This window comes from Haliotis cracherodii, unplaced genomic scaffold, assembly GCF_022045235.1.
Source record: "Haliotis cracherodii isolate W230 unplaced genomic scaffold, xgHalCrac1.p SCAF_15, whole genome shotgun sequence".
Taxonomy (NCBI): Eukaryota; Metazoa; Mollusca; class Gastropoda; order Lepetellida; family Haliotidae; genus Haliotis; species Haliotis cracherodii.
Window position 1 is genome coordinate 19,454,266 of NW_027266270.1, and position 15,265 is coordinate 19,469,530.

Sequence of the window (15,265 nt, forward strand, 5' to 3'; positions counted from 1 at the left end):
TACTTCTACGACGACTACTTCTTCTACGATGACGACTACTTGTATAACGACAACTACGTCTATGGCAAAGACTACTTCTATGATGACAACTGCTACGTCTATGACGACTACAACTTCTGCGATGAAGACTACTTGTATAACGACAACTACGCCTATGACGAAGACTACTTCTACGATAAAGACTCCTTCTTTTACGACTACTACTTCTATGACGACTACTAATTTTACGATAACGACTACTTCTATAACTACAATTTCAACTATGCCTACAACATTAATGACGACTGTTACTTCTTCTTTGACTACTACTTCTACCACGACGACTACTACTACACCTGTTATAACTACTGCTATTCTCCTACTCCTAATCACCACATGCTGTACAGTTATCTCCCATTCCCAGGTGTCGTATGCGAGGCCGAGGTCAACGAGTGCGCCAGCAACCCCTGCTTGAACGACGGCTTCTGCCAAGATGCGTCTGATGGCTTTCTCTGCATATGTCAACCGGGCTTCACTGGTCGCTTGTGTGAATCTGATATCAAAGAATGTACAAGCAACCCTTGCCTGAATGAGGTCTGTGTAAATTGTTGACAGTAACCCGAATAAATACATTGAGGATGCTGTAATGCGTTCATCTATAGATTGACGGTTTAAATGCATTTACTCCTAAAAACTCTATTTGTTTAAAATACCAGTAGATATTATTTTATTGGAAAAATGTTATTGCTGCAAAGAAGAGTATGCTTAGATCTGGACGTATATGGGGGCACGGTCGGCCCAATTGATTCGCTGTGCAGAGTTGCGTCCCTTTGGCGCGCCAGAAACCTATCATTGTGGGTTCGAATCCCGGTTCGCCCCGACTATGTGACTAGGTTTGTCAGCACCATACCCGTGCTCGTGGGTTTCACTGAAGTGGTAAACGTCTGAGACCTGCATCACTTCGGGCTTTCCTCCCACATTAAGCTGACACGCCGTGATATAACTGGAATAGTGTTAAAAGTGGCGTTAAACCCAACTCACTCACTCACTCATACGTTAAACGACGTATGTGTGAAGCTGACGGAGGAACGGTTGGCCCAGTGGACCAATGCACCGCAATTCACTGTGCAGAGTGGGTTCGAATCCGGGCTTGCCTTGATTATGCCTCGAGCTTTATCAGCACCATACCCGTGCTTGTGGGTCTCCCCAAAGTGATAAAAGTCCGCGAACTGCTTCACATTTGCCTTTCCTCCTACATTAAGCTGAAGTTCACGGCGTGATATAACTGGACTACTGTTTAGGCGGCGTTAAACCGAACTGCGTCCAAAATTAATCAGTCACATACTGCCTCGGCCGGGAAGCCTAGTAGGCATAACGTAAAGTCGTCTCGTCAATTCCACGCACGGGTACAATGTGTTAAGACAGTCTTAGTGTCTCCCAACAGGAGATTACTAGGATTTGTTCAAACCATCATAAAACCATAATCCCTTGCCCACTCTCCAAATCACATTACCAATATATATTTAACACTATGAACATCTGAGTGAGTGAGTGACCATGGTTTCAGGCCGCTTTTAGCATCATTCCAGCAATATCACGGCGGGCGACACAAAAATGTGCTTCACACATTGTACGAACGTTAGCAATCGAATGTGATGAGAGGAGTTAACGTTCAACCCACCAGGCCAATCATCCCCAAAAACGAACATCTAAACATGACGTTATGCATTAATATCACAGGGCACGTGCGAGGAAGGTGGGAATGGCTACAACTGCACGTGCATGCAAGGTTGGACAGGGTCTCGCTGTGAATTCAACATTGACGAATGTGCAAGCGCGCCTTGTATGCACGCCACAAACTGCCACGATGGTCTGAATGACTACACATGTGACTGTTCCCCTGGTTACACGGGTATGTATATCAACACACATCAATTACAGTAAACTACGGTTATAACGAACACGCTTATAACGAACTGACGGATATAACGAATTTACTTTTTTGGTCACGACTATTTGCTGTAGTTATGCTGTATATAACGAACTACGGTTATAACGAACTAAAATTAGTAGTCCCTTTGAGTTCGTTATAACCGTACTTTACTGTACAACGCAAAAGTAAATTAGGAACGCGTTAATAACTTAAATGGGTAAGGTGGCCCAGTTGTGTCAGGCGCCGCAAATCGCTGTGCAGAGTTGCGTCCCTTGTGTATGTCAGTTTGAATCCCAGATTCGTCCTGAGTATGTTTTAGGTTTGTCCGGATCATATCCGTGCTGGTGGTCTTGACAAAGCGGTAAACGTCTGAGACCTGCATCACTTTGTACTTTCCTCCGATTCATCTGACACGCGGCGTTAAACCAAACTAACTAAGTTACTAAATAATAATGAAACATTAATGATGTATGATTAAAGATGTAAAGCTACTCTCACGGTCAATGTTTAAACTATTTTACAATCCCCTAACTCAAAATCCGTTATACTTCAGGTAAAAGCTGTGAGTTCAGTATCAACGAATGCGCCAGCAGTCCCTGTGTGAACGGTGGGTTTTGCGAGGATCTGAGCAACGCCTATCAGTGCCACTGTTTAACAGGAACATCGGGAACACATTGCGAGGTCAATGAAGATGAGTGTGAATCTGAACCCTGTCAGAATGGGGGATCGTGTCTGGACCAGGTTGGAACATTCCTGTGCTACTGCACAAATGGGTACACTGGTGAGTTGTGCCAGAACAAAGAGGGCGGCTGTGATAGTGGCCCATGTCTCAGTGGAGGGACCTGTATGGATACTGTCGCTGGATTCCTTTGCAAATGTCCAGTCGGATATACTGGAGAAGTGTGTGAAATTAATATTGACGATTGTGAAAGTCTGCCCTGTAGAAACGGTGGTCAGTGCAGCGATGGACTAAACAACTTCACGTGTTCATGTCCTGATGGATTTACTGGTGTGTTGTGTGAGGTTTTAGTTGATAAAGAAACGACACAGAAAACCACCGAAACGGCGTTGTCAACGTCGACATCGTCCTCGTCAACTACAACACCGATGCTTGCTACATCCGAGTCAGCTGACAGTGCATCGATGACAATTTCTCCAGACACATCGTCGTCGTTGCAGAACATCACTGAAACATCGACACCGTCATCGGAATTTACAGCTGAGGGCAGTTTCGTCAACACCACCCAAGAAAGAAGGACTACGTTCACTGTGGCTGCTTCAACAGACGTTCCAATCACACATTCATCCCCGTATATAACAACAGAGGCAGAATCACCATCATTTTCTCCATCAGCAACACCAAGGTCAAAGCAAGGTGCCGTAACTGCTACTACGACTGATCATACGGCAATAGAACACTCTCCAGTGTCAATTGACACTATTCATACCACAGCCCAAACACCCTTAAAAGAAACGAAAGAACCCGAAGGTGAAGAGTCATCAGAAGGACACAGTACTGAAACGACTACATCGCATTTCTCGGATTGTTCGAAGACAGGTTGTCTGAACGGTGGTAGCTGTGAAACCAGTCATGATGGCAATCAATGTATTTGTGTTGGAGAATACACAGGTGTGACCTGCGAGAGCAAACTAGGTTTATGTCACAGCCAACCCTGTTTACATAATAGTTTGTGTTTGGAAATGGGAGACAGCTTTCGATGCATCTGTGATGATAACTATGATGGACAACTTTGTGAAATTAATCTCAACGGTTGTATTTCCAGGCCGTGTGAAAACGACGGGACATGCGTAGAAAATGAATATGGATACACCTGTTCCTGCACTGAAAATTGGACAGGGAAGTTATGTGAAGTTTTTATGGCTGGAACAACAACAGCTACTTTTCAAGAATCAACAAAAGGTTCAGATGATGAAACTACGATGAATAAAATCAGAACAACACAGGAACTGATACCTGCCACAACGGGCGAAGCAGTGTCACCATCTCATGACTCAGTGACATCCATTCCTGAAGAAGAAACCTCTGCAACTGAAGAAATGATCACCTCTTCTAGAACGACAATGTCTAGCGAAACAAGCAGCACTGTCACACAAGAGCCTGACAGCACCGTCACTATGGCAACAAGTACAATTCCGGAGGGGACATCATCGGGTGATGAAGAGTCTGGTGTGACGGAGGAAATGATAACATCCTCTGGGGAAGAAACAACATCCTCGGATACACTGGAGACAATGTCGCCGCCTACCTCAGTCACATCCACTCCAGAAGAAGGATCCCCTGTAACTGAGGAAATGGTCACCTCTTCTGGAGATGAAGTGTCCAGCGGAACAACCGAGTATGCCACAAGTGGCATGACTGACACTACCACACCTCTCAGCGATGACACATCAGCAACCGAGACAGGCTCTAGTCTTACAGAGGAGCCATTCACTGCATCTGGAGATGAAACAAGCAGCACTGTCACACAAGAGCCTGACAGCACCGTCACTATGGCAACAAGTACAATAGCGGAGGGGACATCAACGGGCGATGAAGAGTCTGGTGTGACGGAGGAAATGATAACATCCTCTGGGGAAGAAACAACATCCTCGGATACAGTGGAGACAATGTCGCCGTCTACCTCAGTCACATCCACTCCAGAAGAAGGATCCCCTGCAACCTGGGAAATGGTCACCACTTCTGGAGATGAAGTGTCCAGCGGAACAGCCGAAAATGCCACAAGTGGCATGACTGACACTACCACACCTCTCAGCGATGACACATCAGCAACCGAGACTGGTTCTGGTCTTACAGAGGAGCCATTCACTGCATCTGGAGATGAAACAAGCAGCACTGTCACACAAGAGCTTGACAGCACCGTCACTATGGCAACAAGTACAATTCCGGAGGGGACATCATCGGGTGATGAAGAGTCTGGTGTGACGGAGGAAATGATAACGTCCTCTGGGGAAGAAACAACATCCTCGGATACAGTGGAGACAATGTCGCCGCCTACCTCAGTCACATCCACTCCAGAAGAAGGATCCCCTGTAACTGAGGAAATGGTCACCTCTTCTGGAGATGAAGTGTCCAGCGGAACAACCGAGTATGCCACAAGTGGCATGACTGACACTACCACACCTCTCAGCGATGACACATCAGCAACCGAGACAGGCTCTAGTCTTACAGAGGAGCCATTCACTGCATCTGGAGATGAAACAAGCAGCACTGTCACACAAGAGCCTGACAGCACCGTCACTATGGCAACAAGTACAATAGCGGAGGGGACATCATCGGGTGATGAAGAGTCTGGTGTGACGGAGGAAATGATAACATCCTCTGGGGAAGAAACAACATCCTCGGATACAGTGGAGACAATGTCGCCGTCTACCTCAGTCACATCCACTCCAGAAGAAGGATCCCCTGCAACCTGGGAAATGGTCACCACTTCTGGAGATGAAGTGTCCAGCGGAACAACCGAAAATGCCACAAGTGGCATGACTGACACTACCACACCTCTCAGCGATGACACATCAGCAACCGAGACTGGTTCTGGTCTTACAGAGGAGCCATTCACTGCATCTGGAGATGAAACAAGCAGCACTGTCACACAAGAGCTTGACAGCACCGTCACTATGGCAACAAGTACAATTCCGGAGGGGACATCATCGGGTGATGAAGAGTTTGGTGTGACGGAGGAAATGATAACATCCTCTGGGGAAGAAACAACATCCTCGGATACAGTGGAGACAATGTCGCCGCCTACCTCAGTCACATCCACTCCAGAAGAAGGATCCCCTGCAACCTGGGAAATGGTCACCTCTTCTGGAGATGAAGTGTCCAGCGGAACAACCGAGTATGCCACAAGTGGCATGACTGACACTACCACACCTCTCAGCGATGACACATCAGCAACCGAGACTGGTTCTTGTCTTACAGAGGAGTCATTCACTGCATCTGGAGATGAAACAAGCAGCACTGTCACACAAGAGCCTGACAGCACCGTCACTATGGCAACAAGTACAATTCCGGAGGGGACATCATCGGGTGATGAAGAGTCTGGTGTGACGGAGGAAATGATAACATCCTCTGGGGAAGAAACAACATCCTCGGATACAGTGGAGACAATGTCGCCGCCTACCTCAGTCACATCCACTCCAGAAGAAGGATCCCCTGCAACCTGGGAAATGGTCACCTCTTCTGGAGATGAAGTGTCCAGCGGAACAACCGAGTATGCCACAAGTGGCATGACTGACACTACCACACCTCTCAGCGATGACACATCAGCAACCGAGACTGGTTCTGGTCTTACAGAGGAGCCATTCACTGCATCTGGAGATGAAACAAGCAGCACTGTCACACAAGAGCCTGACAGCACCGTCACTATGGCAACAAGTACAATTCCGGAGGGGACATCAACGGGTGATGAAGAGTCTGGTGTGACGGAGGAAATGATAACATCCTCTGGGGAAGAAACAACATCCTCGGATACAGTGGAGACAATGTCGCCGCCTACCTCAGTCACATCCACTCCAGAAGAAGGATCCCCTGCAACCTGGGAAATGGTCACCTCTTCTGGAGATGAAGTGTCCAGCGGAACAACCGAGTATGCCACAAGTGGCATGACTGACACTACCACACCTCTCGGCGATGACACATCAGCAACCGAGACTGGTTCTGGTCTTACAGAGGAGCCATTCACTGCATCTGGAGATGAAACAAGCAGCACTGTCACACAAGAGCCTGACAGCACCGTCACTATGGCAACAAGTACAATTCCGGAGGGGACATCATCGGGTGATGAAGAGTTTGCTGTGACGGAGGAAATGATAACATCCTCTGGGGAAGAAACAACATCCTCGGATACAGTGGAGACAATGTCGCCGTCTACCTCAGTCACATCCACTCCAGAAGAAGGATCCCCTGTAACTGAGGAAATGGTCACCTCTTCTGGAGATGAAGTGTCCAGCGGAACAACCGAGTATGCCACCAGTGGCATGACTGACACTACCACACCTCTCAGTGATGACACATCAGCAACCGAGACTGGTTCTGGTCTTACAGAGGAACCATTCACTGCATCTGGAGATGAAACAAGCAGCACTGTCACACAAGAGCCTGACAGCACCGTCACTATGGCAACAAGTACAATTCTGGAGGGGACATCATCCGGTGATGAAGAGTCTGGTTTGACGGAGGAAATGATCACATCCTCTGGGGAAGAAAAGACAACTTTTGGAGATGAAATCACAACACCAAGAGAATATAGATTTTCTTCTTTAGAATTAGATCCAAAAGTGACTTTGCAAGCATTGAATAGAATGGAAAACACGACGGAAACATTTTCGGGACAACAAACAACAGCTGTAGACGAAAGCCTGTCCATTCCAACCGTGACCACAGACACTGTCCAAACTGCAACGCTACCCGATGAGGGATCAGCAATAACCGAGGAAATGATAACATCTTCAGGAGAAGAGACTTCAAGTGGTGCAACACCAGAAACAACAAGTACAGTGACTGTCACCACTTTTGCACCAGACGACAAACAAACAGTGACTGAAGACTTCTCCGGCATAACTGAAGATATGTTTACAGCCTCAGGAGATGAAACGGGAAGCACAACAACAGCAGAGACTACTAGTCCTGCTACAATGTCTACCTCCATGGCAGAAGAAATGACAAGTTCAGGAGATGAAGGATCAGGTGTGACAGAGGAAATGCTGACGTTTTCGGGAGAACAAACAACAGCTGTAGACGAAAGCCTGTCTATTCCAACCGTGACCACAGACACTGTCCAAACTGCAACACTACCCGATGAGGGATCAGCAATAACCGAGGAAATGACAGGAGAAGAGACTTCAAGTGGTGCAACACCAGAAACAACAAGTCCAGTGACTGTCACCACTTTTGCACCAGACGACAAACAAACAGTGACTGAAGACTTCTCCGGCATAACTGAAGATATGTTTACAGCCTCAGGAGATGAAACGGGAAGCACAACAACAGCAGAGACTACTAGTCCTGCCACAATGTCTACCTCTCAGGCAGAAGAAATGACAAGTTCAGGAGATGAAGGATCAGGTGTGACAGAGGAAATGCTGACGTTTTCGGGAGAACAAACAACAGCTGTAGACGAAAGCCTGTCCATTCCAACAGTGACCACAGACACTGTCCAAATTGCAACACTACCCGATGAGGGATCGGCAATAACCGAGGAAATGATAACATCTTCAGGAGAAGAGACTTCAAGTGGTGCAACACCAGAAACAACAAGTCCAGTGACTGTCACCACTTTTGCACCAGACGACAAACAAACAGTGACTGAAGACTTCTCCGGCATAACTGAAGATATGTTTACAGCCTCAGGAGATGAAACGGGAAGCACAACATTAGCAGAGACTACTAGTCCTGCTACAATGTCTACCTCCCTGGCAGGAGAAATGACAAGTTCGGGAGATGATGGATCAGGTGTGACAGAGGAAATGCTGACGTTTTCGGGAGAACAAACAACAGCTGTAGACGAAAGCCAGTCTATTCCAACAGTGACCACAGACACTGTCCAAACTGCAACACTACCCGATGAGGGATCAGCAATAACCGAGGAAATGATAACATCTTCAGGAGAAGAGACTTCAAGTGGTGCAACACCAGAAACAACAAGTCCAGTGACTGTCACCACTTTTGCACCAGACGACAAACAAACAGTGACTGAAGACTTCTCCGGCATAACTGAAGATATGTTTACAGCCTCAGGAGATGAAACGGGAAGCACAACAGCAGCAGAGACTACTAGTCCTGCTACAATGTCTACCTCTCAGGCAGAAGAAATGATAACTTCAGGAGATGAAGGATCAGGTGTGACAGAGGAAATGCTGACGTTTTCGGGAGAACAAACGACAGCTGTAGACGAAAGCCAGTCTATTCCAACCGTGACCACAGACACTGTCCAAACTGCAACACTACCCGATGAGGGATCAGCAATAACCGAGGAAATGATAACATCTTCAGGAGAAGAGACTTCAAGTGGTGCAACACCAGAAACAACAAGTCCAGTGACTGTCACCACTTTTGCACCAGACGACAAACAAACAGTGACTGAAGACTTCTCCGGCAAAACTGAAGATATGTTTACAGCCTCAGGAGATGAAACGGGAAGCACAACAACAGCAGAGACTACTAGTCCTGCTACAATGTCTACCTCCCTGGTAGAAGAAATGACAAGTTCAGGAGATGAAGGATCAGGTGTGACAGAGGAAATGCTGACGTTTTCGGGAGAACAAACAACAGCTGTAGACGAAAGCCTGTCTATTCCAACCGTGACCACAGACACTGTCCAAACTGCAACACTACCCGATGAGAGATCAGCAATAACCGAGGAAATGATAACATCTTCAGGAGAAGAGACTTCAAGTGGTGCAACACCAGAAACAACAAGTCCAGAGACTGTCACCACTTTTGCACCAGACGACAAACAAACAGTGACTGAAGACTTCTCCGGCATAACTGAAGATATGTTTACAGCCTCAGGAGATGAAACGGGAAGCACAACAACAGCAGAGACTACTAGTCCTGCCACAATGTCTACCTCTCAGGCAGAAGAAATGACAAGTTCAGGAGATGAAGGATCAGGTGTGACAGAGGAAATGCTGACGTTTTCGGGAGAACAAACAACAACTGTAGACGAAAGCCTGTCTATTCCATCCGTGACCACAGACACTGTCCAAACTGCAACACTACCCGATCAGGGATCAGCAATAACCGAGGAAATGATAACATCTTCAGGAGAAGTGACTTCAAGTGGTGCAACACCAGAAACAACAAGTCCAGTGACTGTCACCACTTTTGCACCAGACGACAAACAAACAGTGACTGAAGACTTCTCCGGCATAACTGAAGATATGTTTACAGCCTCAGGAGATGAAACGGGAAGCACAACAACAGCAGAGACTACTAGTCCTGCTACAATGTCTACATCTCTGGCAGAAGAAATGACAAGTTCAGGAGATGAAGGATCAGGTGTGACAGAGGAAATGCTGACGTTTTCGGGAGAACAAACAACAGCTGTAGACGAAAGCCTGTCTATTCCAACCGTGACCACAGACACTGTCCAAACTGCAACACTACCCGATGAGGGATCAGCAATAACCGAGGAAATGATAACATCTTCAGGAGAAGAGACTTCAAGTGGTGCAACACCAGAAACAACAAGTCCAGTGACTGTCACCACTTTTGCACCAGACGACAAACAAACAGTGACTGAAGACTTCTCCGGCATAACTGAAGATATGTTTACAGCCTCAGGAGATGAAACGGGAAGCACAACAACAGCAGAGACTACTAGTCCTGCCACAATGTCTACCTCCCTGGCAGGAGAAATGACAAGTTCAGGAGATGATGGATCAGGTGTGACAGAGGAAATGCTGACGTTTTCGGGAGAACAAACAACAGCTGTAGACGAAAGCCTGTCTATTCCAACCGTGACCACAGACACTGTCCAAACTGCAACACTACCCGATGAGAGATCAGCAATAACCGAGGAAATGATAACATCTTCAGGAGAAGAGACTTCAAGTGGTGCAACACCAGAAACAACAAGTCCAGAGACTGTCACCACTTTTGCACCAGACGACAAACAAACAGTGACTGAAGACTTCTCCGGCATAACTGAAGATATGTTTACAGCCTCAGGAGATGAAACGGGAAGCACAACAACAGCAGAGACTACTAGTCCTGCCACAATGTCTACCTCTCAGGCAGAAGAAATGACAAGTTCAGGAGATGAAGGATCAGGTGTGACAGAGGAAATGCTGACGTTTTCGGGAGAACAAACAACAACTGTAGACGAAAGCCTGTCTATTCCATCCGTGACCACAGACACTGTCCAAACTGCAACACTACCCGATCAGGGATCAGCAATAACCGAGGAAATGATAACATCTTCAGGAGAAGTGACTTCAAGTGGTGCAACACCAGAAACAACAAGTCCAGTGACTGTCACCACTTTTGCACCAGACGACAAACAAACAGTGACTGAAGACTTCTCCGGCATAACTGAAGATATGTTTACAGCCTCAGGAGATGAAACGGGAAGCACAACAACAGCAGAGACTACTAGTCCTGCTACAATGTCTACATCTCTGGCAGAAGAAATGACAAGTTCAGGAGATGAAGGATCAGGTGTGACAGAGGAAATGCTGACGTTTTCGGGAGAACAAACAACAGCTGTAGACGAAAGCCTGTCTATTCCAACCGTGACCACAGACACTGTCCAAACTGCAACACTACCCGATGAGGGATCAGCAATAACCGAGGAAATGATAACATCTTCAGGAGAAGAGACTTCAAGTGGTGCAACACCAGAAACAACAAGTCCAGTGACTGTCACCACTTTTGCACCAGACGACAAACAAACAGTGACTGAAGACTTCTCCGGCATAACTGAAGATATGTTTACAGCCTCAGGAGATGAAACGGGAAGCACAACAACAGCAGAGACTACTAGTCCTGCCACAATGTCTACCTCCCTGGCAGGAGAAATGACAAGTTCAGGAGATGATGGATCAGGTGTGACAGAGGAAATGCTGACGTTTTCGGGAGAACAAACAACAGCTGTAGACGAAAGCCTGTCTATTCCAACCGTGACCACAGACACTGTCCAAACTGCAACACTACCCGATGAGGGATCAGCAATAACCGAGGAAATGATAACATCTTCAGGAGAAGTGACTTCAAGTGGTGCAACACCAGAAACAACAAGTCCAGTGACTGTCACCACTTTTGCACCAGAAGACAATCAAACAGTGACTGAAGACTTCTCCGGCATAACTGAAGATATGTTTACAGCCTCAGGAGATGAAACGGGAAGCACAAAAACAACAGAGACTACTAGTCCTGCTACAATGTCTACCTCCCTGGCAGAAGAAATGACAAGTTCAGGAGATGAAGGATCAGGTGTGACAGAGGAAATGCTGACGTTTTCGGGAGAACAAACAACAGCTGTAGACGAAAGCCTGTCCATTCCAACCGTGACCACAGACACTGTCCAAACTGCAACACTACCCGATGAGGGATCAGCAATAACCGAGGAAATGATAACATCTTCAGGAGAAGAGACTTCAAGTGGTGCAACACCAGAAACAACAAGTCCAGTGACTGTCACCACTTTTGCACCAGACGACAAACAAACAGTGACTGAAGACTTCTCCGGCAAAACTGAAGATATGTTTACAGCCTCAGGAGATGAAACGGGAAGCACAACAACAGCAGAGACTACTAGTCCTGCTACAATGTCTACCTCCCTGGTAGAAGAAATGACAAGTTCAGGAGATGAAGGATCAGGTGTGACAGAGGAAATGCTGACGTTTTCGGGAGAACAAACAACAGCTGTAGACGAAAGCCTGTCTATTCCAACCGTGACCACAGACACTGTCCAAACTGCAACACTACCCGATGAGAGATCAGCAATAACCGAGGAAATGATAACATCTTCAGGAGAAGAGACTTCAAGTGGTGCAACACCAGAAACAACAAGTCCAGAGACTGTCACCACTTTTGCACCAGACGACAAACAAACAGTGACTGAAGACTTCTCCGGCATAACTGAAGATATGTTTACAGCCTCAGGAGATGAAACGGGAAGCACAACAACAGCAGAGACTACTAGTCCTGCTACAATGTCTACATCTCTGGCAGGAGAAATGACAAGTTCAGGAGATGATGGATCAGGTGTGACAGAGGAAATGCTGACGTTTTCGGGAGAACAAACAACAGCTGTAGACGAAAGCCTGTCTATTCCAACCGTGACCACAGACACTGTCCAAACTGCAACACTACCCGATGAGGGATCAGCAATAACCGAGGAAATGATAACATCTTCAGGAGAAGAGACTTCAAGTGGTGCAACACCAGAAACAACAAGTCCAGTGACTGTCACCACTTTTGCACCAGACGACAAACAAACAGTGACTGAAGACTTCTCCGGCATAACTGAAGATATGTTTACAGCCTCAGGAGATGAAACGGGAAGCACAACAACAGCAGAGACTACTAGTCCTGCCACAATGTCTACCTCTCAGGCAGAAGAAATGACAAGTTCAGGAGATGAAGGATCAGGTGTGACAGAGGAAATGCTGACGTTTTCGGGAGAACAAACAACAACTGTAGACGAAAGCCTGTCTATTCCATCCGTGACCACAGACACTGTCCAAACTGCAACACTACCCGATGAGGGATCAGCAATAACCGAGGAAATGATAACATCTTCAGGAGAAGTGACTTCAAGTGGTGCAACACCAGAAACAACAAGTCCAGTGACTGTCACCACTTTTGCACCAGACGACAAACAAACAGTGACTGAAGACTTCTCCGGCATAACTGAAGATATGTTTACAGCCTCAGGAGATGAAACGGGAAGCACAACAACAGCAGAGACTACTAGTCCTGCTACAATGTCTACATCTCTGGCAGAAGAAATGACAAGTTCAGGAGATGATGGATCAGGTGTGACAGAGGAAATGCTGACGTTTTCGGGAGAACAAACAACAGCTGTAGACGAAAGCCTGTCTATTCCAACCGTGACCACAGACACTGTCCAAACTGCAACACTACCCGATGAGGGATCAGCAATAACCGAGGAAATGATAACATCTTCAGGAGAAGAGACTTCAAGTGGTGCAACACCAGAAACAACAAGTCCAGTGACTGTCACCACTTTTGCACCAAAAGACAAACAAACAGTGACTGAAGACTTCTCCGGCATAACTGAAGATATGTTTACAGCCTCAGGAGATGAAACGGGAAGCACAACAACAGCAGAGACTACTAGTCCTGCCACAATGTCTACCTCCCTGGCAGGAGAAATGACAAGTTCAGGAGATGATGGATCAGGTGTGACAGAGGAAATGCTGACGTTTTCGGGAGAACAAACGACAGCTGTAGACGAAAGCCTGTCTATTCCAACCGTGACCACAGACACTGTCCAAACTGCAACACTACCCGATGAGGGATCAGCAATAACCGAGGAAATGATAACATCTTCAGGAGAAGTGACTTCAAGTGGTGCAACACCAGAAACAACAAGTCCAGTGACTGTCACCACTTTTGCACCAGAAGACAATCAAACAGTGACTGAAGACTTCTCCGGCATAACTGAAGATATGTTTACAGCCTCAGGAGATGAAACGGGAAGCACAAAAACAACAGAGACTACTAGTCCTGCTACAATGTCTACCTCCCTGGCAGAAGAAATGACAAGTTCAGGAGATGAAGGATCAGGTGTGACAGAGGAAATGCTGACGTTTTCGGGAGAACAAACAACAGCTGTAGACGAAAGCCTGTCCATTCCAACCGTGACCACAGACACTGTCCAAACTGCAACACTACCCGATGAGGGATCAGCAATAACCGAGGAAATGATAACATCTTCAGGAGAAGAGACTTCAAGTGGTGCAACACCAGAAACAACAAGTCCAGTGACTGTCACCACTTTTGCACCAGACGACAAACAAACAGTGACTGAAGACTTCTCCGGCATAACTGAAGATATGTTTACAGCCTCAGGAGATGAAACGGGAAGCACAACAACAGCAGAGACTACTAGTCCTGCTACAATGTCTACATCTCTGGCAGAAGAAATGACAAGTTCAGGAGATGATGGATCAGGTGTGACAGAGGAAATGCTGACGTTTTCGGGAGAACAAACAACAGCTGTAGACGAAAGCCTGTCTATTCCAACCGTGACCACAGACACTGTCCAAACTGCAACACTACCCGATGAGGGATCAGCAATAACCGAGGAAATGATAACATCTTCAGGAGAAGAGACTTCAAGTGGTGCAACACCAGAAACAACAAGTCCAGTGACTGTCACCACTTTTGCACCAGACGACAAACAAACAGTGACTGAAGACTTCTCCGGCATAACTGAAGATATGTTTACAGCCTCAGGAGATGAAACGGAAAGCACAACAACAGCAGAGACTACTAGTCCTGCTACAATGTCTACATCTCAGGCAGAAGAAATGACAAGTTCAGGAGATGATGGATCAGGTGTGACAGAGGAAATGCTGACGTTTTCGGGAGAACAAACAACAGCTGTAGACGAAAGCCTGTCTATTCCAACCGTGACCACAGACACTGTCCAAACTGCAACACTACCCGATGAGGGATCAGCAATAACCGAGGAAATGATAACATCTTCAGGAGAAGAGACTTCAAGTGGTGCAACACCAGAAACAACAAGTCCAGTGACTGTCACCACTTTTGCACCAGACGACAAACAAACAGTGATTGAAGACTTCTCCGGCATAACTGAAGATATGTTTACAGCCTTAGGAGATGAAACGGGAAGC

The 15,265-nt window shown here is 46.7% G+C and overlaps 1 protein-coding gene across 1 annotated transcript in view; it reads left to right on the plus strand.

The window, feature by feature from the left end:
* Positions 1-28: 28 nt before the first annotated feature.
* The window catches only part of LOC139461573 (serine-rich adhesin for platelets-like), a 51,442-nt gene continuing 36,205 nt past the window's right edge, over positions 29-15,265 (plus strand). The window contains exons 1-19 of the mRNA XM_071243051.1: positions 29-134; positions 404-573; positions 1,720-1,891; positions 2,466-2,693; positions 2,943-3,276; positions 3,697-7,100; positions 7,512-7,619; positions 7,890-7,997; positions 8,607-8,771; positions 9,438-9,545; positions 9,825-9,932; positions 10,599-10,706; positions 10,986-11,140; positions 11,993-12,055; positions 12,534-12,591; positions 12,921-13,028; positions 13,683-13,802; positions 14,469-14,576; positions 14,856-15,010. Of these exons, the coding sequence (XP_071099152.1) occupies positions 29-134; positions 404-573; positions 1,720-1,891; positions 2,466-2,693; positions 2,943-3,276; positions 3,697-7,100; positions 7,512-7,619; positions 7,890-7,997; positions 8,607-8,771; positions 9,438-9,545; positions 9,825-9,932; positions 10,599-10,706; positions 10,986-11,140; positions 11,993-12,055; positions 12,534-12,591; positions 12,921-13,028; positions 13,683-13,802; positions 14,469-14,576; positions 14,856-15,010 (5,886 nt within the window). The remainder of the gene's footprint in view (positions 135-403; positions 574-1,719; positions 1,892-2,465; positions 2,694-2,942; positions 3,277-3,696; positions 7,101-7,511; positions 7,620-7,889; positions 7,998-8,606; positions 8,772-9,437; positions 9,546-9,824; positions 9,933-10,598; positions 10,707-10,985; positions 11,141-11,992; positions 12,056-12,533; positions 12,592-12,920; positions 13,029-13,682; positions 13,803-14,468; positions 14,577-14,855; positions 15,011-15,265) is intronic.